The sequence below is a fragment of the Protopterus annectens genome, chromosome 10.part0, assembly GCF_019279795.1.
Source record: "Protopterus annectens isolate FY-2018-M chromosome 10.part0, PAN1.0, whole genome shotgun sequence".
Lineage (NCBI taxonomy): Eukaryota > Metazoa > Chordata > Ceratodontiformes > Protopteridae > Protopterus > Protopterus annectens.
In genome coordinates this window covers 595829451-595856852 of record NC_056744.1, presented here as the reverse complement: position 1 = coordinate 595856852, position 27402 = coordinate 595829451, and the positions used below count along the sequence as shown (strand labels likewise).

The window sequence follows — 27402 nt, the reverse complement described above, 5'->3', positions numbered from 1 at the left end:
CAGCAGGGCCTAGAAAGTGGATGCTGTTTCTTTTCCATGGGTAAATCTTTCAATCTATGCCTTTTCCCCTCTGCCCCTCCTTTCAGGATTATTACTCAAGGTAAAGCATGACAGACCAAGGACAGTTCTGATTGCCCCAGACTGGCCACACCAGCACTGGTACCCACTCATGTGCAGCTTGACACTGTGCCTCCCTGGCACTTACTCCAGAATCCAACCCTCCCCTCTCAGCAGGAGAGACAGATTCTGCATCCACAACTGCAAACCCTAAATCTTGCAATCTGGCTTATTCCTTGAATTCTCCCCTAGCAACTTTAAGCAAACAGGTGCTGGACGTCATTCTTGAAGCCAGAAGACTCAGTACAAGAAAATCCTATGCTGATAAGTTAAAAAGGTTCTGCTCATGGAGTCAATCTAAAGGAGAGGACACAACACTGCCTTGTGTCTGCCTCTTATCCTGGATTACCTACTCCACAATGGCCTGTCCTTCTCCTCCATTAAAATACATGCTTTAGCCATTTCTGCTCATTACAACACTCAACCACCTCTCCTCTCGCACGCTCTTATGAAACAGTTCCTGAGAGGGGCAAACAAGGCCGCCAAGGAGAGCACCCACCCCTGCTTGAGACCTTAACTTTGTACTGGAAAAGCCCGTGGCCCCCCCCCCCCCTTTGAGCCTGCAGCGTCAGCAGAGTTAAAATTTGTCTCTTGGAAAACAGCCTTGCTTCTAACCATCACGTCAGCTAGAAGAGTGTCCGAGCTACAAGCACTCATGGCTGTGGAACTCTTCATTATTTTCCATGCTGACAGGGTTTCCCTCAGGGCTAACCCTTCCTTTATGCCCAAAGTGGTGTCCAGTGTGGATCTCAATCAATCCATCCATTTGCCAACCTCCTTCCCTAAAAGGGGAAAGGAATCCGGCACTCCTTGTACGTGCACAGATGGCTCAGATTCTACCTTGATAGGACTAAGCCCTTCAGAAAATCTGATCAGTTACTAGTCAGCTTTGCAACAGGGCATAGGGCAAGGCCATTCCAAAACAAACCATTTCCAAATGGATAGCACACTGCATCCGTTTCTGCTACAAGCACCATGGGAAACCAACCCGTCAGGGGGTCAGAACACATTCCACTAGTGCAAAATCTACCTTTAGAGCATTTCTCAAGGGAGTCCCTACCAGGGATATGCTGGAGGCTGCTACCTGGAGTTCTGTGCACACCTTCATCAAGCACTACCACCTGCCTATCTTTTCCAAATCCAAGGCAGGATTTGCTGCAGCAGTCCTGCAAGGCATACTAGCCAGCCCTAACTCTTCTTGACTGCCTCCACCCTTCTTTAGCTTTGGGAATCCACCCAAGTGCGATGACTGCAACAATGAAACACAAAGAACATAGTACAGATGTTCATCGTGTTTCACTGTTGCAGTCATTACTCTTGGGTTATCCTGCTGGCAGGTTACCCACAGTCGGTACGAATTCCAAAGTCTAGGTCCGGCGTCTGTTGCTGTCGCCTCTTCCCTGACGTCAGTGCGCCAGGGGTATAAAAAATGTAGTCGATGCCATTTTCTTCAGTCTTTCTTGCCGCACGGTGCCCGAAGCAAAAGCAGTTTGCAAGTGCCGGTCAGCCGACTCCTGAGATTTTCAAATCTGAATTTCAGATCCAAAGTCTTCATTAAAGCGAAGTACCCCATTGGGGAAACTTTTTCTTGCTCCAGACCGATGTCAGAAAAAGTTAACAATTGTATTTCTTGTGGGAAGCAAATGCCTCATAAGGATTTTCACTCTTAATGTATTCCTTGCCTAGGCCCAGATCACAACGTTGCTAGTTGACGGTTTTGTGCAAGGTTTAACCAACGCAATATCGAGCGTCGGTTTGATTTTGCATTTCATTACTTTGGCCGAAGATTTAACTATATAATGCCATCGGATCAGCCGACAACCACAGTTTACAAAAAACGCAAGGACAAGGAAAATGATAGGCATCCAAGGTCCAAAACCGACGACGAAGCCTGTTCTAGGCCAGTCGCTGGTTCTCCGGTTCTCAGTGAGGTGCTTTCGCAGCCCCTGGTGCCCGCTACCTCAGAGCCACAGGTCGCTTCCGACTCCCACGTGGAGCCGACTGGGCCTCTGGATACTCAAGGTATTGGACACTTGGAAATCATTCCCTCAGATGGGTCTGGAGCCGCTAAGCAGGCATTGGCTTCTGAGGGTGTCTTCAGACCTACACAACTATATATTAAGCCATCCTCAGCTTCAAAGACAAAGACTAAAGCAGCATTAAAGACAAAGAAACAAGTACAGCATTCTCCTACTCAGTCCACCATGCCTAAAAAACAGATGCTCAAAATGGCCGAAGACCTAATTACTTTGATCAGGGATTCCCATCCCCTCCTGATAAGAGGCCTAGGCAAGAGACAGAGTATAATTCTTCTGATCAGGTATCTATTTCCTCTGATTCCTCTTCTGAGCAAGATTACTCTGTGCTTCCCTATGAGGATTCTGATGCTGAAGAATCCATTCCTTCAGCCTCTCCTCCTGAAGATTATTATTTTGGGGAATCTCTGCATACCATGAGGGAACATTTCCACTGGGAGAGGCAAGATTATTCTGAATCTAAGAAAAGGCTCAGAGACTTTCTGCTACTTCCTCAGCACAGACCCCATGCTATTCCACCTGTTCTAGACATTGTGGACGATGTATTCTCAGAGTCCGGCCTGTCCCCAGACTCTCTACCCCCTGCACCTGCTAAGCCAGACCGATACTACAAGGGTCCCGGATTCTCATAAATTCCTGTATAAAAACCCTGCTGCTGACCCAGAAACTATATCACAAGGTCTCAAGGGGGTTAAAGCTTCCACTGCAAAAAACCCTGTCCCCTCTGATACGGATTCCAGGGCTCTAGACAGATGGGGAAAAAAGTCTACACTTCTGCTACCCTGGCTGTAAGGGCCTTAAATTGTTAGTTTCATATGCTTAAATATCAGCAATATTTAATGCCACTGCTTAAACAGAAAATGTTGACAAATACTGAATGTTCAGAGAACAAGGAATTGCAGGATTTATTGCATGCAGCTGAACAAGTGGGAAAGCATACTTTGCAATGTGGTTATGATTCACTGGAGGCCTCCTGCAGGGCCGCTGTTACAGGTTCTGTTATTAGAAGGCATGCTTGGTTAAAGGAACAAAATCTGCCTGATCATGTTAAAGCAAAATTATTAGATGCACCATTACAGCATGATACTTTGTTTGTTACTAAAGCAGAAGAGGTGTTGAAGAAAATGGAGGATAAAGAAAATTGGCAAAGGATTACCCAAGACAAATGGGTCCTGAACATAGTGTCCCAAGGCTACAGGTTCCATTTCCACACTCTAACAAGGTCAAAAGGTATGCCAGACCTGCCACACAATCAATGGGCAGAGGCACAAAAACAAATTACAGCCCTCATGGTCATGAGGGCCATTCAACAAGTACCGCAACAAGAGCAGGGGTAAGGATTTTACTCCAGACTTTTCCTAGTACCCAGAAAGGACAAAACCTGGAGACCAATACTGGACCTGTCTATACTAAATACATTTCTGGAAGTTCCAAAATTTAAGATGTTGACTCTACAGCAGCTACTGCCCATGCTGGGCAAGAAGGCTTGGCTCGTAACTTTGGACCTAAAAGAGGCATACCTGCATGTCCCAATCAGACAGTCTTGCAGAAGATACCTCAGATTCATAACTGGCTCAATGCATTACCAATTCTCTGCACTGCCCTTTGGCTTATCTACTGCGTCCAGGGTCTTCACAAAATGCCTGGCATCAGTAATTGCGTTTTGCAGACAAAAAGGAATTCAAATATATCCCTACTTGGATGACTGCCTAATTCAAGCAGAGAACAAAGACATTCTTCTAAAGCATCTGGCATTTGTAAAAAGATTACTAATTGGCCTAGGGTACACAGTAAATGAAAATAAATCAAAACTAGTGCCCTCTCAAGAGATAATATTCCTGGGTGCAAGCCTAAATACAACTGCCCAGATGGCTTATCTCACGCCAGACAGACAAAAGCAACTGGCTACTTACTTCAAGAATTTGGCAACAAAAACCCACTTATCTGCAAGAAAAATCCTGCAGGCCTTGGGTTTCATGGCATCCTGCATACTACTAATTCCATATGCCAGACTGCATATGAGGAAACTACAATGCTATTTAAAAAGTGTTTGGACTCAGCATTGCCACAACCTGGAGACAGTAATTGCACTCATCCCCTGCCCGCAACAGGAGTTTCGATGGTGGGCAGAAGCCTGTTACCACAACAAGGGTCTGCCATTCAGTTTACCCACAGCCAGACAGACACTGACAACGGACACATCAGATTACTCCTGGGGAGCCCATATGGCAGGAAAATGTATTCAGGGCACATGGCCTGCAAACCAGATGCATCTTCACATCAGTCAAAAAGAGATGCTAGCTGTACAAAATGCCCTGACAGCTTTCAAGGACCTGCTTCATCCAGGACAACTACTGATAAAGACAGACAACACTACGGTTATGTGGTACATAAACAAGTAGGGAGGTACACATTCCTACCCCCTCTGCAGACAAGCAATGACCTTATGGGACACAGCATTGGCATTTCAAGTTCACCTGCAAGCACAATTCCTGCCAGGAAAAACAAATACTCTGGCAGACTAACTAAGCAGAAACCTCATGGATCCCCACGAATGGAAACTGGATCCACAAGTCTTCAGCTTGACAATAAGGAAATGGGGATGCCCAGACATAGATCTATTTGCCTCCCCTCACATCTGCCAATTGCAGAGATTTTGCACAAGGATTTATCACAAGCAAGCATGGAAAGTGGACGCCCTATCCTTCAGCTTGAAAAATCTAACAGTATATGCTTTTGCCCCACTGCCTCTCCTTCCCAGGGTACTCCTAAAGGTCAGACGACAGAAGCCAAACATGATACTGATTGCACCAGACTGGCCACGCCACCACTGGTACCCAATCCTAAAGAGCTTGTCTCAAGGTCCAGCATGGATACTGCCTCAAACTTCTCACTTGCTGACCCAACAAAACAATCAGATCCTGCACAGCCAACTCAGGACCTTAAATCTGGCGGCATGGTGGATAATGTAGCCATTCAGAACACTCCTCTTTCAAAAGCTGTTATGGATGTTATCTTGGGAGGCCAGGAGGCCCAGTACCAGAAAATCTTACGCAGAAAAATGGAAGAGATTCTGTACTTGGAACCAGGAACAAGGCATTGACACGTGTGCACCAAATATCCCTCAGATTTTACAATACTTAACTGAGATGCTAAACAATGGCCTTTCTTTCTCATCTATTAAGGTTCATACCTCTGCCATTTCAGCCCACTACAATACGGAACCACGTATCTTTTCTCACCCTTTAATAAGGCAGTACCTCAGAGGGGCTAAAAACATTAGGCCTCCAAGGAGAGCACCAATTCCGACCTGGGACCTCAATTATGTTTTGGAAAAACTCGCACTGCCTCCTTTCGAGCCAGCATCAACAGCAGATATAAAATTTTTATCCTGGAAAACAGCTCTGCTCCTAGCAATAACCTCTGCAAGGTGAGTCTCGGAGTTACAAGCACTCATGGCTGTGGAACCTTTCATCATTTTTCATCCAGACAGGGTTTCTCTGAGGACAAACCCTACATTTATGCCTAAGGTGGTGTCCAGTGTGGTCCTCAACCAAACCATTCACTTGCCCACCTTTTATCCTAACCCACAGAACAAGGGTGAGAAAATTCTGCATTCTTTGGACATACACAGGCAGTTACAATTCTACTTGGCAGAACTAAAGCTTTCAGAAAGACTGAGCAACTTTTAATGTCATATGCTGCAGGATCACAAGGAAAGGCTATCTCAAAACAGACTATTTCTAAATGGATAGGCCATTGCATCCATTTCTGCTATCTTCAACATGGCAAATCGGTGCCTAAGGGCATTAGGCCTCATTCCACCAGAGCAACAGCCACTTCAGCAGCCTTCCTCAGAGGAGTACCAACCAAAGATATTTTAGAGGCTGCAACTTGGAGTTCAGTGCACACCTTCACAAAGCACTACCACCTACCACTTTACTCTTAAGTCCAGAGCAGGCTTCGCCACTGCAGTTCTGCAGGGACTCTTAGCCTCTCCTAATCCTTTTTAGCCCAGCCACCCTTCCTCAGCTTTGGGATTCAACCCAAGAGTAATGACTGCAACAGTGAAACACGATGAACATAGTACAGTTGTGTACCTACCATAAATGTAGATGTTCAAGTGTATTCACTGTTGCAGTCCAGGTTACCCACCCACCATCCCCCTTTTCTTTGCTGGGACATTTCTGCACTTCTCAATCCCATACAACCTATTTGATGTATTTGCTTGTAGAGGAAGGACATGTTATTATTGTGCATGCATTTTTATTGGCATATTTTTTCAGCCTTCCAATTTGGGGGCACCTGACATCTGGGGCAAGAAGAAAAACTGAAGAAAATGGCATCGGCCGCATCTTTTATACCCCTGGTGCACTGACGTCAGGGAAGAGGCGACAGCAACCGACGCCGGACCTAGAGTTTGGAATTCGTGCCGACTGCGGGTAGCCTGCCAGCAGGATAACCCAAGAGTAATGACTGCAACAGTAAATACACTCTAACACCTACATTTATGGTAGGTACACAACTGTACTTTGTGTACACTTACCATAAATGTAGATGTTCGAGTGTATTCCCTGTTGTAGGCCTGGTTTCCCTCCCTCCAGCCCCCTGGTTTTCTCTCTCTCTCTCTCTCTCTCTCTCCTATCTATGGCTGTTACTAACCCCTTCTGGGGTATTGGTATTGGTATTTACTTTTTACTGGTGGTGTGTTCACCACCATAACCTAGCTCCCTATTTGGGGAGCTCCTGACATTTGGGGCAAGAAAAACTGATGTAATGGCGTCGGCTGCCTGTTTTTATACCCCTGATGACCTGACGTCAGTCCTGGAGTGACAGCATCTGACGCAGAAATACTAAGTCTCTGGTATTTGGGCTGACTGAGGGCTACCTGCAGGCAGATAACCCAGTGTAATGACTGCAGCAGTGAATACACTTGAACAACTACATTTATGGTAAGTGTACATAACTGTACTTTCTGCTGAATACAGAAACTGGATTTTTAGTACAGGATTCCAGGGTCTTTTTAATGAAAATTACCCTGTCCTGTATCAGTAGTTTTATTAACAGCTTCCAGGAGTAATTAACATTATCACAACAGTATGTGCAAGAAAGTAACTTTATGTATTTTCCACTCTTTTGCTGAAGTAGGCAAGGTTTCTCTCCTTTTTTTTTCTCTCTTGAAATTGGTGTTTTCATAGTGGTTATCTGTTTGATTGTTATTTAAAGGATTTCCTTAATTCTTGCAGAATAATCTGTATAAAGAATAGTGATAAAAAAAAAAAATCTGATTTGGGGGTATCATTTGACAAGCGTCAGTATTGGCAGTATATATTTTCGAGGTATTGCATTGGGACAGCTAATCACAGCATTGGACAGTGATATTTTAATGAGGTCGTGTATTGAGTTTTGTAAGTAGATCATTGGGCGTGGTTTCCTAGAATAAATATAATAGAATAAGCACTCTGTTTCAGCAACTGGGATAGAAGCGGGTCTTAAGTGGGTCTTGAAGCAATGTGGTCTTTTTAAGGACATGCTTGTTTCATTTATATTTGGGTATTCAATACGAGATTAACAGTACAATATATTTTGTAATTTTCTTTAACAAGATACTATATTCCGTTAAAAATCTTAATGTGATTTCTTAGGTCAAGTGCAGACGTGCTTTAGTTTGGTGAAAGAAAATCCCAAATCATTTTAAAAATACCAACTGAATAGAACTGATGCAGAGTAAAGTGGAGGTTGATGGGGCCAATCTTAATGGCGTTTTAGTAGAGAGATAAAGGCATTGTGTCTCATAACTTAAGATAATACACAGGGGTAATTTTATAGCAGAGAATGAAACAGGAAATCAGAAACTCAGACTAAATTAACATTTATAGGAAGTCTGTTAAAAGTAACATTGCAGTGGATCCAACGGTCTACTGTTTTGCAGTTCCTATTCACTGTCTTTTTTAAGAACTGTTTATTCAGTCATGCAGGGAGTAAAAATGGAAAAAAAAGCAGAGTAGCTCTCTCTATTGTCACTTTTGGAGAGTTTCCTCACTAGTACTGATCTGGGAAGAGTGAATCCATCCTCCTCAACCTATTGGACCAAGGCCACAGACATTAGGACCACTCTGGGCAACAAGCATTCCCTGGCTGTTAGGCACCTTCCCTTGTCATCTAGTGCACTGAGCTAACTTTGTTAGTAGATCTTGTTCACACTTGAGCTACAGTAGGTTTCTCGATGTTCCTGGCTGCTGGCTGTTGATTGAGAATTTTATAATTAGATGTTTTTTCTTGTAGCTTTTTAGAGTTGATTGTTGCATTTTTTTTTACTTTTATGTGAAGTTTTTGTTGTATATATAAAAAATATGCATGTAGTTTTTTCACTATTTGGTGCATAAGGTACTGCTAGGGTGTCGCACATTTGATAGCTGTAGAACAGGCGACAGCCATTCTTCTTACTTTCCTGCTCATTTATTGCAGTAACTTCACTTTTTTTTGTGGCCAGGTTGATTTTTTTCTTGGTCGTAAGTAGCTTTTAGCAGTGGCGGCTGGTAACTTCAAATCAAAGGGGGGTTGCAGGAGACAGCTGAATGGGTGGGGCCAACGGGAAGGGGTGTGGCCAACTAGAAAGGGGCAGAGCTATGCTCAAACCCACAAAAACTGGGAATTTAATTAAATACGCTGCCCTGGTTGCCAAACCGTCCTTATGAAAGGTCTAATCAAGACAAAATGAAGTGGAGAAGAAAAAAAATATTTCGATGCATGGGCTACATGACAGCTTACTTAATATCTAGATGGAAACAAAAAGGTTGTGAGGCATGAAAAATAAATTACTTTTTAAATACATTACTGGAATGCCTGTCAAAATAAAAAAACAAGCAGCACTTAACTCAAATCACTTCTCCTTGCACTGCAGTTCTAATTATAATTTATATTCAGCTTTGTAAAAGTACCAAGTAACATGCTGAAAGTAGCAATTTCTGTGATACCGATTACCCCCACTTGTAAAAATGTTTCTTATCCCAAAATAGACCTGCTGCAGTGCTGCCTGACAACAACTATCTACTTGTTTCATGGGGAAAACATGATCTAAGTAAAAAATGAACAGCAAACAACAAACAAGCTCAAGATGAATTGCTTAAAGGATTACTGCACAGGTTATGGACCACACGATAGATTGGCATTCTGTTTAGTTTACGCGTAAAGTCTGCAAAGATGACTGCAAGTCTACAACAAATGTAATGAGCTTCTGAAAATACTGTAATCCTGTCCTTTATTACAAATACTGTCATATACACTTCAATACCTAAGGCTTATATGTTATGTTATCTAGCTATGTAAATATTCTCTGCATGGCAACATCAAAAAGGCTTTCAATGTTGATAATTCTTTAACAGTATGCTTATTAAAACTTACTTGCATTTTACAATCTCAGACAAGCTTACCTGATGGTCATTAAAGCATTGCTACTTAAACACAGAGCAACATGCACTGCAACAACATGCATTTTCAGAATAATAATAAGCACAAATCCACAGTATAAAAATATGATAGAAAAACATACCATTCTGCAAAATCAAGGATAGATGAAAAGCCACTGTAGTACTTGTTTCTACCTTGGATGGGGGAATACTTTGCACACTTACACTGCATAACTGCCCCTTGCCTTGCTTGGACACATCCAGATTCAATACATGGGGGAGTGGGGTACAACAAGTATGTCACAATTTGAAATGTCTCTGGCTAACAGTAATGGCTCTGACATATTTGTCATACCTCACAACCTTAGAGGAAGAAGTCTAGAAAAAGCCATAAATTAGAAGTGGGAAAAAGGACCAAAAATAAGGACAATTTTTAAATATTGTTCTTATAAATTTAGAAAAATAATATAATAGTAGGTCTTGCATTAGTATGAATTTTCTGAAGGGTATGAAATCTGAAACTCAAATGTCTGTCATTATTTTCTAACGCCAGTCTTTAATGATTTGCCACTAATTTGCCAGAAAACCACAATTTTATGAAAAACGGACCAAAAATGTGATGCAAAAATCTAAAATAGCCACACAATACAACTGGGAACCTGTCATTAAAGCGACACTTTTTAAATATTAGCACTGTTAAGCTGAGCAGCTGACAAAATAAGAGACTCGACATGCATTTCTAATATAAAAGTAATCTGTAACTCTGATCATTACAATTATTTATTAATTGTAAACCCTCCATGTTTCTTCCAAAACTGCTATTTTGTGGAGGGATTATTAGCGGGAGAGCAACATTTTGAGCCAAAATCAGGGACAGTTGAGAGGTTTGGATATACCTAATTCTGTAAAGCGATTTATTTGCACATATCTCTCATCGTGGTAACATAGAAAATCTGGACAAGGCCAAATATATTGGGGGAACAAACAAACAGTACTAAAATATGCTCTTCTGTAAATGTATTTATAGAATAACAGTTCTTGCTTTTGCATGCATTTTTCTGAAGGCTATGAAGTCTGAAACTCAATGTATGTCATTAAGTGACAACATTCCTAAATGATTTGCCAGAAAACCACAAATTTTATGAGGAACAAACCAAAAATAAAAAGCAAAAATCTATTCATTCTGTGAAAATCTGGACAGTTGAGAGGTATAGTTCAGCCGGGAGAATTGTGCAGCAGAAATCCTACATGATGGGCTTAGTTCTGTAGGTGTGGACAATAAGTACCCCCACCCAAAAAAAAAATTCTAAGAGAAGCGATTGCTTCAATCTGGCTTCATTACTTTCAGTAGCATTCAGACTCCGTGAAAATATTCAGTAACAAAAAAAGTTTGTGCTTGTAGACAGTTGATTTAACCGGTTCCTAATCAAAAACATCTCACCAGGAACTTGGGAGGGGGGGCATACCTGATCTGATCAGATAATCAATAAACACCTTCCTGATTTGTATTAAATTATATTCATTGTATAATACAGTATAGTTAGAGGGCGTTTTAATTGTATTGTTTTGAACATTTTTCCAGTAAACAATGAGACAAAATGCATGCACCAATAATGAAAAAACTGCCCAATTCAGAACATTTCCTTCATAAAAGTCTACTCAGACTTCTACACTCCACCAGTATCAGTAAATATCCACATTCTCTGCAGAAGTAAAAACAATCGAAGTAATTCTACATTAAAGAGATCTGTAACTAATGAAGAGGTTGCTGCTAGCAAACAACTTTATATTTCATTGTTTCATCTACAAATAAAGTACCTGTTGCCTTTGAAGAATAAATTGTCTATGTTACATTTAAAATGCTAAGCTTGTAATAATGCAGTAAGGAATGGATAGCAAACTGATAACAGGTTCATAGTTACTAGGTATCTGTGCCAAAGAGGACATTCTCAAGACTGCAGCATCTACCCCTCCCTTTAAAAGTACAACACAGTACAGTATCAGCAATGCATCTAAATACTGTGGGAGTAGAATCCACAGCCTTCTGCATCAAAAGCAAGTACACTACCTGTTGTGCTATTAACAATGCAAGCAGACTCAGCATAAGCAGCACTAAACTTCTCTTTCTCTGATGCTCTCAGTTCCTTGCAGAATCCACTCGACACTCAACTGTATCTCTCAGATTTGCAGCACAAGAAATCTGGAAAAAGACAAAATTTTATTTTGGGGGGGTGGGGGGGTGGGCAAAGCCCAAAAACCAGACACACATTTTAAACATTACTTGTATAATCTTGGAAAGTTGCTAGAATAAAATGTTATGTTACCACCATGCATTTCACTGTCAAGTCCTGAACCTGGGACCCTATGCAGTACAGTGAGAGCAACATACACTATGCCATATAAGCTGTTTCTTGAAAGACACAAAGACTGAAACTTAAATGGCTATTATTTAGAAAATTCAGTTCTCAACATAGCTCTCAACCACATAGCGCAAACAAACATGAACAAAGCCAATAGTGGGGAATACAGCCCCAAAAATAGGGACAATTTTCAAATATTGATCTTTTAAACTTAGAAAATTGCTAGAATAAAAAGGTTTTGTGTAGTTACCATTTATTTTCTGAAGAATATGAAGTCTGAAATTCAAATGCCTGTCAATATTTATTACAAAAATCCAGAAAACCACAGATTTTATGAGGAACAGAACAGATTAAGAACAACATATGAGGCAAAACTCTCAGTAGTGATGGTGGGTAGGGAATTCAGACTCTTGCTTACCTGTACCCAAGGTACAGAGTTTGAGCCTGAGTAACTCGAGCCACCAGGAATATTCAATTGGGGCATTTCACGCACACACACACACACTATTCCCTTGCAGTTCTCTGAGCTGGGAGTCAATCGGTTGCTATCCAGACTGCAGATGTTGCAATTTGTTCTCCTTCTAGTACTGCATAGACTTCTGGGCATCTGTACATTGATGCCTTCTCTTTGTAACCTGGTTAGGAACTCACTGAGCATGCATTACAAATTCTGTTCTTTACATTTTACAGTGGGGGGAGGGGGGGGCTGCAGTCCAATAGCACGAGCCGTCCCTGGCTTTTAGGCTGTTCTCTTAGTTTGCCAGTGGGCAAGGATTTCATCATTGCCACTGTGGGGAGGAAATTCTTTCAAAGGACAATCACATTTTGTCTGTTTTATTTAGGAAGGCTCATTCCCAACAGGTATGACATCTGTAAAGAATTTCACTGTTGTCCTTTGTCACAGAAAGGAGACTATGCAGTTTTATTTCTAAAGAAAAACTTTAGCTGCCAAGTAAGAGACATTTGAATTCATGGACTTCCCACTGGCAACAAGTGCTGGCTGATTCTTGGCCCCAAAGTCACCGAAGTCTTTTTCAATTTCTTTGCCTCCTTTGACCAAGAAAAAGGCTGATACACTGGTATCCTTCTGTACTATCAGTGGCCAAAAATCTGGACCTTCCTGTTAAAAATGCCCACTTTAAATGTGATGGGAATCTGTTTTGTAGCAGTGGGAAGTGGTTGGAGGCTATATGTTTGGCTTGATAGAAGTTGGGTAGGTTTTGTTTTCCACCAGGCTGGAACTAGTCCTTCTATGTCACCTTCTTCATATTCCAGAAGATTGGATGCTTCCTTTTCAGTGCCATTTTTATAATATTGACCCTATCGAGATTGGCAGTAGCAAGTGCCATGTCATTTCCTTAGTCCTCCCACTTTGATATCCTTTTTGGTAGTGAGAATTACAAGGTCAGGGGAGATGTCTGCATCATTGTTGACTTTTTTCAGAGTCCATTGCTTCAACATTGTGCTCATCTCTTTCATTTGGTGTGCAGGCACTGGTGGTGGTGTTTTACTTATCTACATCTGCAACTCTGCTGCCTTAGCAGAAGTAGAGAATCTGGTTGCTTCTGTCTCCATGCCGGTTTTGGGTATGGCTTCAATTCCAAGACACAGCCATGGCTGAAATGGGGGAGGAGTTCAAGAAATAAGACAAGAGTAAGGTTTTGGATGCAGATCCCTAAGGACAAATAGCAACCATACAGAATCGAATAATTTCTGCAGCCTTATAAATATAAGATTTAAGCCATTTATGATAATGAAGAAAAGCGATTGTACCAATGGGAGGTGGGGGTATAACAAATATGCAAGAGAAGCTAGAGTTTATTGGAAAACATTAGTAAAGGAACCAATGTATTGGGAGCAAGTAATTTTAGAGACTGCCTTCCGTATCGGGGATTGATGGAATATAGGTAAATAGAAAGGGATGGGGAATTACCAAGTTAAAGACCAACTCTGGGTGAGTTTTCCTTGAGTCTAGAACAAAAGCTGCTGTTTGCAGAAAAGAGATTAGTAGGGCACTGTTGCTTGATAATTATAGCACTCAGTTAAAAATGATTGGAAGGAGAGTCTGGAAATGCAATTTAGAAAGGAGCAGCAGGGGGACATCTGAATGGCTCTTGAGTATGCAAAGTCCAGAAGGTTTAGGATTTTTGCAAGGAAGTGTTTGCAAAGGTATTTTTATACCTACAGCAGATTTCAACAAATTTTTACTTGGGTAGGTAACAGTTGCCGAAGGTGCGATGGGAAAGAGATAGGTAATTGGGAGCATGTTTTTTGTGAATGTAATGAGCTAGCAGATGCTAAAAACTCTCTAGAGTATTTTGCTAGAAATGTTGGGGGGGGGGGTGGTGAGGCACGTGCGAATGATTGTAATTAAGGAAATGTTTCTTTTGATCTGGAGTATGAGATCTGAGTTGCTTAGACATACTAAATGCAGAGGCATAACAGATAGCATTGTTGCCTCGCAGCAAGAGGTTCCTCTGTTTGATTGTTGGATGGGGTGTCTTCTGTCCTGTCTGCATGTCCTCCCTGTGTTTGTATGGATTTTGTCTGGTTGCTTGGTTTTCACCCACATTCAAAAGACGTGTAGTAGGTGGAGTGGATGCTATAAATTGGTCATAGGTGTGAATGTGTGCACAAGGGTTCACTATCAAAGATGCTAATGACACAAAAACGTTAATTTGAGCGACTCACAACACCGAAGATGGAAGACTAAATGGGTCAGTATGTCTAATGTCATGATGATTATTCGAAATTTGCATTATTCGACATACTATTTTCCCCAGCACCTGTTACAACAGTGAGTTAAGTTCTGGTTGTCAGCAGTACGAACGTACTGCACAACACTGAACTTCACGTTTTTGCAGGCGGTCAAGCCCCCCTGTGCCCCCCTCATCCCCTGCAAATTATATGTTCCAACTCCGAGATCTCACTACAGTGAGGAAAAGGGTAAATTTCCCAGTCTACACTGTACTGTGATCTCTAGCAGTAAAGTCGAACACATATGTGTGAATGCACAGTGCATTCACTAAACCAGAGACTCGGAAACATGAAGTTTTGGCAACATTGGATTCAGCCAGCTGTAATTCGACATCTTGTGTTCGCTGAACTGTCATTTGTTTTTTTGATGGTAAGCTGTGTGTGAGTATGTGGTGTGGAAGAACTTCCATGGCAGGGCTAGCCACCCGGTGGTGTAAACCTTGGCTCTAGATGAGTCACTGTTGTGACACCACAACCCCATGGGCAAAAATGGGGAAAAGGGTTTTGTGGATGGACTAAGGCCTTTGCTAAGTTTAATGCTATTGGCTGCCAAAAAAAGCAATTTCTAGAAAATGGAAATAATTTACAGTCTGTTTAGATTTTAAGTATTTAATATTTTAAAAGAGAGAGAAAAATTGGAGGTAGAATCTTTAGAAAAGGGAGTACACAAATTACATATAAATAGAATTTGTAGAAACTACATGCAGAATAATGTACAGCAGAAGCAGTGAAATTTAAGAAAAAACTGAAATTGTGCAGTTTATGTAATTTTGGAATGAATGATAACTTTGTGCATTATACTCTTTCATTAAAAAAAGTGTTTAGAATGGTTTGTTTTCTATAACTTTGTGTATAACCATGTCATGGTTCAATGTGTGAAGTCCTTGAAAGTGTTTAAAAGAGACCAGATAAAATTTCGGTCTGGAATTCTTGGTACATTTGCACAGGGCCCCGGTACATTTTGATTAAAGTTGCAAAAATTATTACATGTTTATATTTAGATGCTGTGGATATAATTTGTGAATGAATGTGAAGATAAAAGCCTTGGGTTGGGGCCAGGAAAGGAGTGAAGCAAGCAGCCAATCAGTCTGTGCTTGCACAGATTAGACCTGGTATTGCTAGACATGTGGGAGGTAAGAAGTGTAACCATACCACTAATTAAGAGAGAATTTCTCCAGTAATTAACAGTTTTTAGTGTGGCAGAGCCCTGTGGTAAAAGGGGAAGCAACACTGTCTAAAAGGGTTATATGCAAGTGTAGAGCGGATCCTGTACAAGAGTAGAACACTGGTAACAAAGTTGATCAACAAAACAGGACTTTGGTAGTCCCGTAACCGACAGAAACACTCCAGACTAGATCAGCAGGTTGTAGGAAACTAATAAAACTAGTAGTGATATAACAGGTACCAAATTGAATAGATGAGACTGGTACCTACTGTAACAGAAAAAGTGGAGGATAAGGACAGCACTGCAGACCTACGGCCGCCTTTTTTTTTTTTTTTTTGGAGGGGAGGGGACACTGACTTGCACAGCACTTTGTTTAAAACAAGAGTGGGAGTACACCTGTACCACAAGGGTCCTTTATAAGCAGTATTGCGTCATGCACCTATCTTGGGAAATGAAATGGACAGGAAAAAAGGATACACAGGGGGTGGGTTTAAAACCAAAGAGATGGATGCACTGGTAAATACTATTAAGTAATTATTGCAGTACTGTGAACTGCATTACAAAGTATCATTTGTATGGCAGGGTCAGTAATTTTTTTTTCATATGGTTTGAGTTTACTCAAAACAGTAATGTTTATTTATGAAGGTGAAATATGAGAGATGAAGTCTGTGTTACAGCTGCAGTTGGGTCAATTTTAACAAGTTGTACACTTAAAACTTTCTAAACTTGGCGTCTTTTATCAAAAGGAATTGTATTTATGCACATAAGTAAAGCAGTTTTAAGCAAATACAGTAAACTCAGTTAACCAGAACTCAAGAAACCAAAAAAAAAAATTGAAGAAATACAGTACAATTTTCATGTGTTGCACTTTGTCCCCCCCCCCCTCCCGCAGAAACATACCTTATGTTTTTAGAGTTTTAGGGTTTTAAAAAGGAAGATGGGAATAAATTTCCCCTCTCCAACCTAAGAACAAGCCAAACCAAACAAATAGTATAGGGTACAGTATTAGTCAGGCCTATTTTTAATAGTAACTTGAAACTACAGATGTTAAGTTGTCCATCTCGCCTTCATTCTTGCTGGATGGGTTCGGAGCCGACCTCGGCTCCGACTCGGCCACTCTAAAAGCTCGAGAGTTGGTTCCACCGGCTCGAGGCTCCCCTTATATCCCACAATGCTAGGCGGTATTACCTTAGATCTCGTTTGCCGCTACAGCGATCGAGGTGTTTGGTTTCTACCGGCTTCAGATCAGTTATTATAGAGTAATCTATAGTCTATTTAAACCCCTTTAATTTAACCTATTATAGTTATTTCCCTTAACTTAGTGGATTTAGACCCTTTTCCTTCTGTTTATCCACCCTCTTTTCCACAAAGAATTTATAAGTTCTTCCCTCAGGCCTTCGGGCCCTTCCATCCCCTTAGTGGAGTGTATGTGTTTTTTGTTGGGGATCTAAAAAACTTGTGTAAAGTGTAATTTTTTAGTTAAACTTGTGTAAAGTGTAATCGGTGTGTTTGAGTGTGTGTGTGGTTACACTTTCCTTGACAATGTCTAAGGACTCAAAGGTCTCAGGCTTCAAGAAGTGTGACTCGTGCTGTCAGAAAATGTCTCTGACAGACGGTCACACTTCTTGTGTGTACTGCCTGGGACCTTTACACCTGCAGGACTCTTGTGCTGTATGCCATGGCTTCAGCCCTAGAGTCCTGCAGGAAAGAAAAAAATAAACTCATTTTAAGAGGTTTGCTTAAGCCTGAGGGTTCCCTTACTGCTACTTTGGGTAAACCCTCTAAGGCTTCTAGGTCCTCGACTCCAGCTTCTGAGTCGAGGCCTAAGGCTTCGAAACCTCCTGCTACATCGGCTCCGGCTGGAGCCGATGAGTCTCAGACTGCATCTTCTATGGTTTCCTCGGCTCCGGCTGGAGCCGAGGCATTGGAAATTCCTGTGTCGGCTCCGATCAGACCATCGGAGCCGACATCTAGAAAGAGGTCTAGGTCACCGTCCCTTGGCTCCGTTCATTCGGCTCCAGCGTCTCCCTTGCTGTCTGAACGGAGCCATAGATCTCACTCCTCTAGGTCATCGAGGCTTTCGGATCATGACCTTCAGAGGGTAGTGAGTCGACTTCTTAAGTCCGAGGCACTGGCCCAAATGCTTCAGAGCCCGACTCATCAGTCGAGGCTTGACCCTGTCCCTCAAAATGTTCCTCCTCCGACTCCTTTGAGCTCGGAGCCGGGGCGTTTCGGAACCGAGACTGTGGTAGCGTCGGAGCCGATACAATTGTCTTCGGCTCCGTCGTCGGCTCCGATTTCTTCCTTGGAAGAATCTCGGCGCCGGACTTCCCTCGTCGGCTCCGAGGGGGTGAGTGGCATCGGACCCTTGTCCGACCACGCTCTCCCTCTCGGTGCATCGGCGCTGGTGAGTTCGGCTCTGACATCGGCCTCGGAGCCATCACTGTCGGTGCCGAGGGGGGTTCTCAGCTTTTCGGAGCGGGGACCTCTGGCTCTGCCTGACAGGGGTGCGTTCGAGGTCATGCGGAGTGTGTTGGAACCTGGTTCAACTCCACAGTCGGCTCCGTCCGCCACTCCCTCTTCGGTGCCTCAGGTTATGTCTACTCACTCCCTCATCCCAGACCGCAGAGAGCCAGCTCCTCAAGAATCCCCTGTGGGGATCTCATCCTCTTCCGAGGCCTCTCCTGAATTGGCAGGAGCCCCTAGGAAGAGAAAGTGTAAGAGGAAGCACATAGACTCACCTGAGTCTGTCACCTCTGACACAGATTTAGAGGATTCCGAGGGTTCCCCCCGTTCCCCTTCTGAAGATGTCTCCTTTGCAGATATTCTAGAAATCCTGAAACAGAGGGGAAATTGGCCAGCCCTTAACCCTTCAGAGGATGAATCTGTGTATCTTGAGGCGTTTGGCTCTCGCCCTTCCACCTCCTGGGTGTGTCCCCCCTTTGACCCCTTCATGCAGGTGGTAGCAAAAAAGGCTTGGACGGCTCCTGACTCAGTGGACCCCACCCCCAGGAGACCTTCGAAGTTTATCACAGCACCAGCAGATAAACAATTTCTGACCAAGGGAGTTTCTGTGGATGCTATGGTGGTAGCTGCTGCCACTAAGAAGGAACTAGCTGATCCTTTGGTGCCTGTCCATCCTCCTAACAAGGAATCTAGGTCTATGGACAGGTACGGGAAGCGGATGTTTTCGTCAGCGACCTTTGCTATGCGTTCGCTGAACTACCTATGCCATTTCACTCGTCTTCAAAGAGATTTGATCAAGGAAGCGAGTGACATGTTGAAGGATCCTACAGCTGCGGGTTTTCAGGACAAGGTGAACACTCAGCTGGCTACCCTAAATTCTATAGCTAACTCCTCCATGCGCCTCCTTTCATATGCGGCTGATGGATCGAGCAGAGCCGCAGGGACAGGTGTGGCCTTACGCCGGCATGCCTGGATGCGGCTATGCAATTTTGCGGACCCCTTTAAAACGTCTTTCACTAATTCCCCGTTTGATGGATCATCTCTCTTTGGTCCTCAAGTGAAAGAAACTTTGACGAGGTGCGAGACAGATGGCAAAACTCTTTCTGCCATCGGAGTCCGTTTTTCTACTCCTTCTAGGCCTTACCCCAAAGGCCAGAAAAGTGGGAAAATGTGGTTCCACAAACAATCTCAAGGGACTTTGCCTGACGCACAGAGTCGGTTCCCCTCCAGAGGCAGAGGGGGGAACAATAATGGTAGACGTCACCCTAGAGGCAGGGGGGGTCCGCAGAACCAGGGCAATCGAGAAACCTTTTCCGATAAGCCCTTTCAGCATCCCTGAGGTGTTGCCCGACTGTCCACCTTCGGAGGCAGTCGGGGGAAGATTGTCACTGTACCCAGAAGCCTGGCGATCCCTAACTCAAGACAAGTGGGTACAGTCCATTTCCGAAGGCTATTCCATTCCGTTCTTTCGTATTCCAAATCAATCAAAAAAATCCCTTCCAGATGTTCCACCCGCTCAAAGGGATCAAGCAGCATTGGAAATTTCAAAGTTGCTTGCAAAAAGAGCCATTCAGCCAGTGCCAGCAGACCAGCAAGGATCCGGAATCTACTCCAAATTATTTTTGGTTCCAAAGAAAACAGGGGACTGGAGACCCATTTTTGATCTCAGTATCTTGAACAAGTCGGTCAAGAAAACAAGATTTCTGATGGTCACGCTACAATCCATCCTACCCCTTTTGGGAAAGGAAAACTGGATGTGCTCTATAGACCTCCAGGATGCGTACTATCATATAAAAATGAACAGATGCTTCAGGAGATTTCTCCGCTTCCGGCTGGGAACCAGTCACTTTCAATTCAGAGCCCTGCCCTTTGGTCTCACCACTTTCCCCCGGGTGTTTACCAAATGCATGGCAGTGGTAGCTTCTCACCTGAGACGTCAAGGATTCCAGGTGTTTCCATATTTGGACGACTGGCTCCTCACAGCTCCTACCAAGCATCTTCTTCTAATGGCCAGAGACTACACCTTTCGCATTTGTCAAAAGTTAGGCATATCAATAAATTGCGAAAAGTCTGTTTTGTCGCCTTGTCGTGCTATTACCTTCATAGGCGCAAATCTAGACACAGTCAACATGTCTGCGAGACTAACAGATCAAAGAATAGCAGACATACGCAAAATGGTCTCCCTTCTCTTCCACAGCAACAGAGTCAAAGCCAGGTTAGTTCTGAAAGTACTGGGGATTATGGCGGCTGCTATCCCTCTACTTCTATTAGCCAGATTCCACATGAGAATCCTTCAATGGATGCTCTTCACACAATGGTCATACCAGCAACTTCCGATGTCCCACACCATTATGATTACGCAAGCATGCAAGAATCATCTTCTTTGGTGGATGTCTTCCCCTCAGCTCTCCCTGGGAAGACCCTTTGTTCCTTCCCCTCCGGTTGCTACTCTGACAACGGACGCCTCCCTGATCGGGTGGGGGGGGGCATTATCAGGGCAGAACTGTCCAGGGCATATGGCAACCAGACGAATGCCACTTGCATATAAATGTTCTAGAGATGAGAGCAGTGCTTTTAGCGTTGCAAGCCCTTCAAGACTCTCTTCCCTTGGGAACGATAGCAATCCAGACGGACAATATGTCTGTAGTGTGGTATATCAACAAACAAGGCGGAACCAGGTCCTATCCCCTATGTCGAGAAGCACTCAGACTGTGGCAATGGGCGATTTCTTCTCAGCGGTTTCTGATAGCAACGCACATCCCCGGGAAGTCCAATCAAATCGCGGACAAGTTGAGCAGAGCTATCCTCATGCCTCACGAGTGGTCTCTGAAAGATTCTATTGTGGAGAAAATTTTTCTCAAGTGGGGTGAGCCTTGCTGCGACCTTTTTGCTACTCCCCAAAACAGCAAGTGCAGAGATTATTTCACCCTATTCCCGTTACCAGGCCAGACCAGCAGAGACGCTCTAGTCCAAGTTTGGCCCCGGGGACTTCTGTATGCATTTCCTCCCTTCCCACTAATCTCTCAAATGATACAGAAAGCTATCGCTCAGAAGGCCTCTCTGATCCTCATTGCTCCTTACTGGCCTCGACAGGTTTGGTTCCCCTTTCTACATCAATTTCTGTTGGAGCAACCTTGGCATCTGGACCTAGTTCCAGATCTTTTGATCCATCAATCGGGTCAGTTACATCGCTCCCTCCCCTGAACCTCACTGCTTGGTTCCTCCAATTCCAACCTTAGCCAGGCTTGCTCAAATATCTCAATCTGTTCGAGATATTTTGATAGCTTCCCATAAATCTTCCACTCGGAAGATTTATCTTAGTAGTGGAAACGTTTCGCCTATTGGGCTCAAGGAAGGGACATAGATCCTTTCACTGCTTCCATCCAGATAGTCCTTGATTTTCTAGCTGAACTCTTCCATGCAGGTTCATCTCCTTCTACTCTTAAAGTTCAATTGGCAGCTATTTCTAACTTTCATGTGGGCATTTCAGATTCTGCCATCATGTCTCACAGGCTTTGCAAAGCTTTTTTGAAGGGAGTTTTTCTTCTCAGACCTCCTATAAGAAATCCTCCTCCTTCTTGGGACCTTAATTTAGTTCTCACATCTTTGATTCTTCCCCCTTTCGAACCTGCAGCTTCCTGTTCATTGAAATTGCTATCCTGGAAGACTCTCTTTCTGGTAGCTATTACTTCAGCTAGAAGGGTCTCAGAACTTCATGCACTCAGCAGTCGACCTCCGTATCTATTGTTTCATAAAGACAGAGTATCCTTACGAACCAATCCATCCTTTTTACCTAAAGTAGCCTCTGCGTCTAACCTAAATCAAACCATTGACCTCCCTGTGTTTTTTCCTAAATTTTCTAACAGGTCTGAACAAAAATTGCATTGGTTAGATGTTCATCGTCAGTTAAGGTATTATTTGGATAGAACCAAACAGATCAGGAAAACTGACCAATTGTTTGTCTCTTATGCAGAAGGCAGAAAGGGACTTTCAGTTTCGAAGGTATCACTCTCCAGATGGCTAACATCTCTGATTTCCTTTGTTTACAAAATTAGACACCAAAAGCTGCCTAACAAACCTAAGGCCCACTCCACCAGAGCTTTGGCTACTTCTATAGCCTTCCAAGACAGACTGCCTATTGACACCATTTGTGCAGCGGCTACTTGGGCTACTCCTCACACTTTCATTTCTCATTATAAGTTGGATTTAGCTTCTAGACATAGAGCTAACTTTGGTTCAACTGTTCTCAAGAGTCTGTTCCGATAGGCCACCCGGGACAAGGTGCTAGGGACGCGGTCCCATCCAGCAAGAATGAAGGCGAGATGGACAACTTAACATATAGAAGTTATGTTCTTACCATAACGTTCCATGTTAGTTGTCTTTCTTTCTTGCGTCCCACCCTCCTTCCCCCTAGCCTGGACAGACCTAGAGGAGTTTGATTGTGACCTCTTTTTCTACCACCTCTATTGTATATAGGTATATGCTATACTTTGCATATATTCCTTTCATCAGGTTTCAGGTCACCTTCCTCCCTTCCTTTTATAGAGGTGGGTTTTTCCCTTTTCCAGTGGTTCTGGAGTTACTTTTTGGCTGGGCCTAGCATACAAACGAGATCTGAGGTAATACCGCCTAGCATTGTGGGATAGAAGGGGAGCCTCGAGCCGGTGGAACCAACTCTCGAGCTTTTAGAGTGGCCGAGTCGGAGCCGAGGTCGGCTCCGAACCCATCCAGCAAGAAAGAAGGCGAGAAGAAGACAACTAACATGGAACGTTATGGTAAGAACATAACTTCTATTTATCCGGCATCTACCAATCCCCATGGGTGCTGATTACCTGAGAGTTTACTGTGTGTTAAATGTCTTGATGTAATTAATGGGTTGGGATATGCTAATATGAAATATGTTAAGGAAAAAAGTTAATTGTGAAGCACTCGAAGTACCAGAAGTAGTCCCAAGGTCAAGCAAGATAGTAAGCAATAAGCAACAATGTGCATCTGCAATCTGCTTGATAGCTAAACTGGTTGAGGTCCTTACATTCTTGAATGCAGGGATGTAGTGATTGGACCATAGGTTCTGTAGTGGTAAGGGCTAGTATCTGCATAGAGTGAGGAAGAGGATATGTAACACTAGAGTACTAAAACTACCATAGAACATGTAAGTGGCGAAAACTTCCCTCTCCCTCTGGCCCCCCTTTTCTTCATTACACAAGTGGCAAAACGGAAAAAAGGAGCAGCAAAACAATCGCCAATCAGATTTGCAGTAGATAATAAGTCTGTGCGTGTGCAGATCTGCAGACTTGGGGGTTGCATGGCAGTGAGAAAGCTAAGAAGTTGGTAAATATTTCAATAAGAGTTTAACTTTACAACTAATTTAATCTTTCCACAGTAAGTAGCTCATAGATAGTGTGCAGTTTGACAGAGTCCTGAGGTAAAATGGAAAGCAACAATACTGTCTAAAGGGAGCTAGTGTGATACCCTAGATTTATGTGAGTACATAGTTGTAGATGATTGAACAAATGAACAATTGAATGCACTCTTATAAGTGGTCACTGATCAGGTCATAATATTGAAAATAAATGGCAACTAAGAGCAGTACTTTGAGTGCACCAATAGAGAAACATCTGCAATGGAAGGGGAATTGCTGATATACCTATAGGTATGAAACTATCAGATAAGTGAGTTTCCTGTTACACAACCCTTGGCAAGACTGTTAGACTTGAGCTGTGTTGCACCGGTAAAGATGATACATGTTGTCAAAAGTTTGTTTTTTTTAATTTACTTATATACAGAAAACTGTCTTGTAGATCTTGAACATTTTTCCACAGATGGTTAGTAGTGATGCAGAAGGGAGAGTGAGAGTGTATCACCAAGTCCGTTATTGGAACCATATTGAGTCTGAAATTGAAGTTTAGAATGTTGCTGGTAATGTTGCAATTGGTTAACTGCAATCTTCTCATGGAGCTTACTAAGAGAAGGGGAAGTAAGTAAACAGGTCTGCTAGGGCTAAGGTACTAAGTATGCATATAGCCATTGCTAATTTCCATAAAGAAGGAAATGTACAGAAAGGTGAATACAGTAAAGAAGCCGTGAGCTGCTTGTTAGGTTCATCTTTGGGGGGAGTCAACCTTAGAAGATGCGAGTAAAAGTACTGTACAGCAGAGGTTCCAGACGTAGGTAGATTTGATGAAGGTTTAACTGACCTGCAGTTGTAGAAGAGAAATGAGAGTGAAACAGCCCAAGAAGGAAGGTGTACAAGACTCTCTTGATAACATAGAGATCTGTAGCAGCAAACACTAAGAATTACTATATTATGTAATGTGTTGCACATACCATCTACACATCTATTGAGATAGTTTTACACTTGTAAACTCTGTTAACAACCTCTTAAATAACCTATTTGCCTTTTTACAGGATGTGGATGAGTGGAACATTGGGCGACTCAACACAATACTTGACACAGTTGAGAATGAGAGTGGTATTACAATTGAAGGGGTGAACACTCCATATCTTTACTTTGGCATGTGGAAGACTTCTTTTGCTTGGCATACTGAAGACATGGATCTGTACAGCATCAACTACTTGCACTTCGGAGAACCAAAATCATGGTAATACACTGGTTCTAAGTGTGTGTGTGTGGTGAAAGACTTAACACACTATAGGTTTTATAAACTGTTTTGACTTTTTGTTCTGCATTGTAAGTGTGGTTCTACCCTGTTCCACTATTTTATATTTGATTAATCTGAGATATTGCTCTGTGTCAGAAAAGAGTCTTGTTTCATTTCAGTCACTTGGAAATTTGATATGACTGTTTAAAATGTAAACGGCTCCTCATTGTTTATACCTTTTGTCAAGATTCGAGCTCATTACAAAACGTGATTTACTCTCTTGCTGGTAAAATCAGCTCCTTGGGATTAACCACATTTTAGTAATTAATGAAACCATTTTGAAGGGTTATGATTTGATGTTCATTGTACCAAACACATTTGTATTTGTTCTCAGTAAATTACTAGTATATATTTTCACCCTGACATCCCTGTTGACAGAGTATCCTAACAATAAATATCTTTTTCATCCAGTTTTTTTGGTTTGGCTACTAGATGGCAACAGCAACTTGCTTATTATTACAGGCATTCCTAAGCCTGTATTACAGTTGGTGCTGGTGTCTTAATGTAGCATCTCAATATTGGCTATAGTATTTTTATTTTATTAGTAAAGCTGTGTGGTTCTTTATGGAGGAAGGTAATTTCAGAGTTTAATACTAACATTCTTGTGACAGGATATATTTTTGTCAGCAAGGGACTTGGTGGCATTTTCAGTATTTTTGCTTCAACTTTGTTTATGTCCTGCTGTTCTCAGAGAATTTAATATATGTGTTAAAAGTGTATTTTTTCATGATTTTGGTGTTTAGTGTGTGTGAAGGAACTTCAATAATGTATTCTAGGCTCTAGAGAGAAGTTGTTACACATTTTGTGGGGGACAAAATTTTGCTGTGCTGCTAAGATTTCAGGCATTTTTTTTCGTAAACACTCCCCCCACCCCACACCCTTCTACGTGATGACCATCAAGTTTCCCCATATTGGACTCCAGCTCCCATTTTACAAGCACTCTGCCCCTAGTGAGAGGGAATCCATTCTGGCTAGGCACTAAGGAATCTTCTTTCATTACATGCATAATAGTAGTAGGGGAATAACCAGATCAAGTTAGGGCAAGAGCCATCTGGACAAGCTGTCAGTAAAGATGATGATGGCGATTTTGAGTTCTCGCTGATATCCTGGCAATGAAAGCATTTATGCAACTCCATAATCCAAACTGTGGTGGGGAATGGTAACACACTCGCATAGTGTGTGTGTGTGTGTGTGTGTGTGTGTGTGTGTGTGTGTGTGTGTGTGTGTGTGTGTGTGTGTGCGCGCGTGCATCTGTCTGTGTGTGTGCGTGTGTCTCTTTGTGTGTGTCTGTGTGTGTTTAGATTTTTTGAATCTATATATTTAGCAAGAGAAGATCAGAAATCAACCCAAAAGTGTTTCTATGTGCTTTTTAGGCACGATTTAGAAAGGGTTTTTGTTGACCTCAATAAATTTAAAAGAAAGTTTCTTTCGGTCAGTGGTAGCTCAATTTCTTTGACTGCAATGGTCTTCTACAAGATTTTGGATTACATGTCAGCCATCATCTTGGTGATCCAGGCTGCCAGTCTGCATTTGAGAGCATTTTAACATTACTTGATGAGTATTTGGGATGTGGCTGCATATTTTTGGATATGCAGTATCCTCTGATCCCTCCATTGCTCAAGGAAACTAAACATGAACCCGGTCCTTCTCCTTCTGTCCCTTACCATCCATTTGACAGCTGTCCATGTGTCAGGTGATTTCAGTGTTTTAGCAGACCGATTGAGCCAGATGATTTCTTTCTCTTTCCACCTGGCTACTTAGTTCAGACATTTTCCTGTAAATGATTAAAAAATATCACACATCTGCTTAATTTTTACTTTGTTGTACAACTCCTCCCATTTATTTGTCCAGAGGGTGGGATGCCATTCCATCGGGAGTATTGTTAAATGTTAAACATGAGAGACCCTTTTTTTGGCCAAGGCAACGGAGATTGTTCATATTGTTAAAGCTAAGGCTATTGCATTAGTTATGGGCTATATCCTGCATAGGATATAACAGCCTGCCAGCTTCAAGGGCACCTTCCTGTGCCAAAACTATTTATTATTTAGCTCAAGCTGAGCTGAAGAAAGAGTGCTGCCAAAGAGTGCTTCTCTTCGGGATTTCAAGGATTGATGGTCAGCCAATGCTTTCCATTGCTGGGCAGGTATGTCCCCTTCAGGAAAAAAAAAACTTCCACATTTTACTTAATGACAGAAAGTGAACTTTTTTTCTGTTCTGTGAAATTCTTTTTTAAGCTAGGAAAAAAGTATTTTATTGACTGTCGCTTGACTTTTAGTAAGTTTTAAACAGGAGCATCACTTGCAAATCTTGTGGAAAAAAAGTTGTTAAAACTGTTTCAAAACTACTTTTTCCTTGGGAAAAGTTGTGTTTTACTTTTGGGCCTGGGGTAAATGTTTAAAGTGGATTTTTTTATACTTCTTACCTGTTTTA

General features: G+C 42.4%; 1 protein-coding gene across 2 annotated transcripts in view; it reads left to right on the top strand.

Moving 5' to 3' along the window:
• The window catches only part of KDM4A (lysine demethylase 4A), a 2334711-nt gene that overhangs the window by 239311 nt on the left and 2067998 nt on the right, over positions 1–27402 (top strand). For both annotated transcript variants that reach the window (XM_044085421.1, XM_044085420.1), the window contains exon 5: positions 24719–24912. In XM_044085421.1, coding sequence (XP_043941356.1) covers positions 24719–24912 — 194 coding nt within the window. The remainder of the gene's footprint in view (positions 1–24718; positions 24913–27402) is intronic.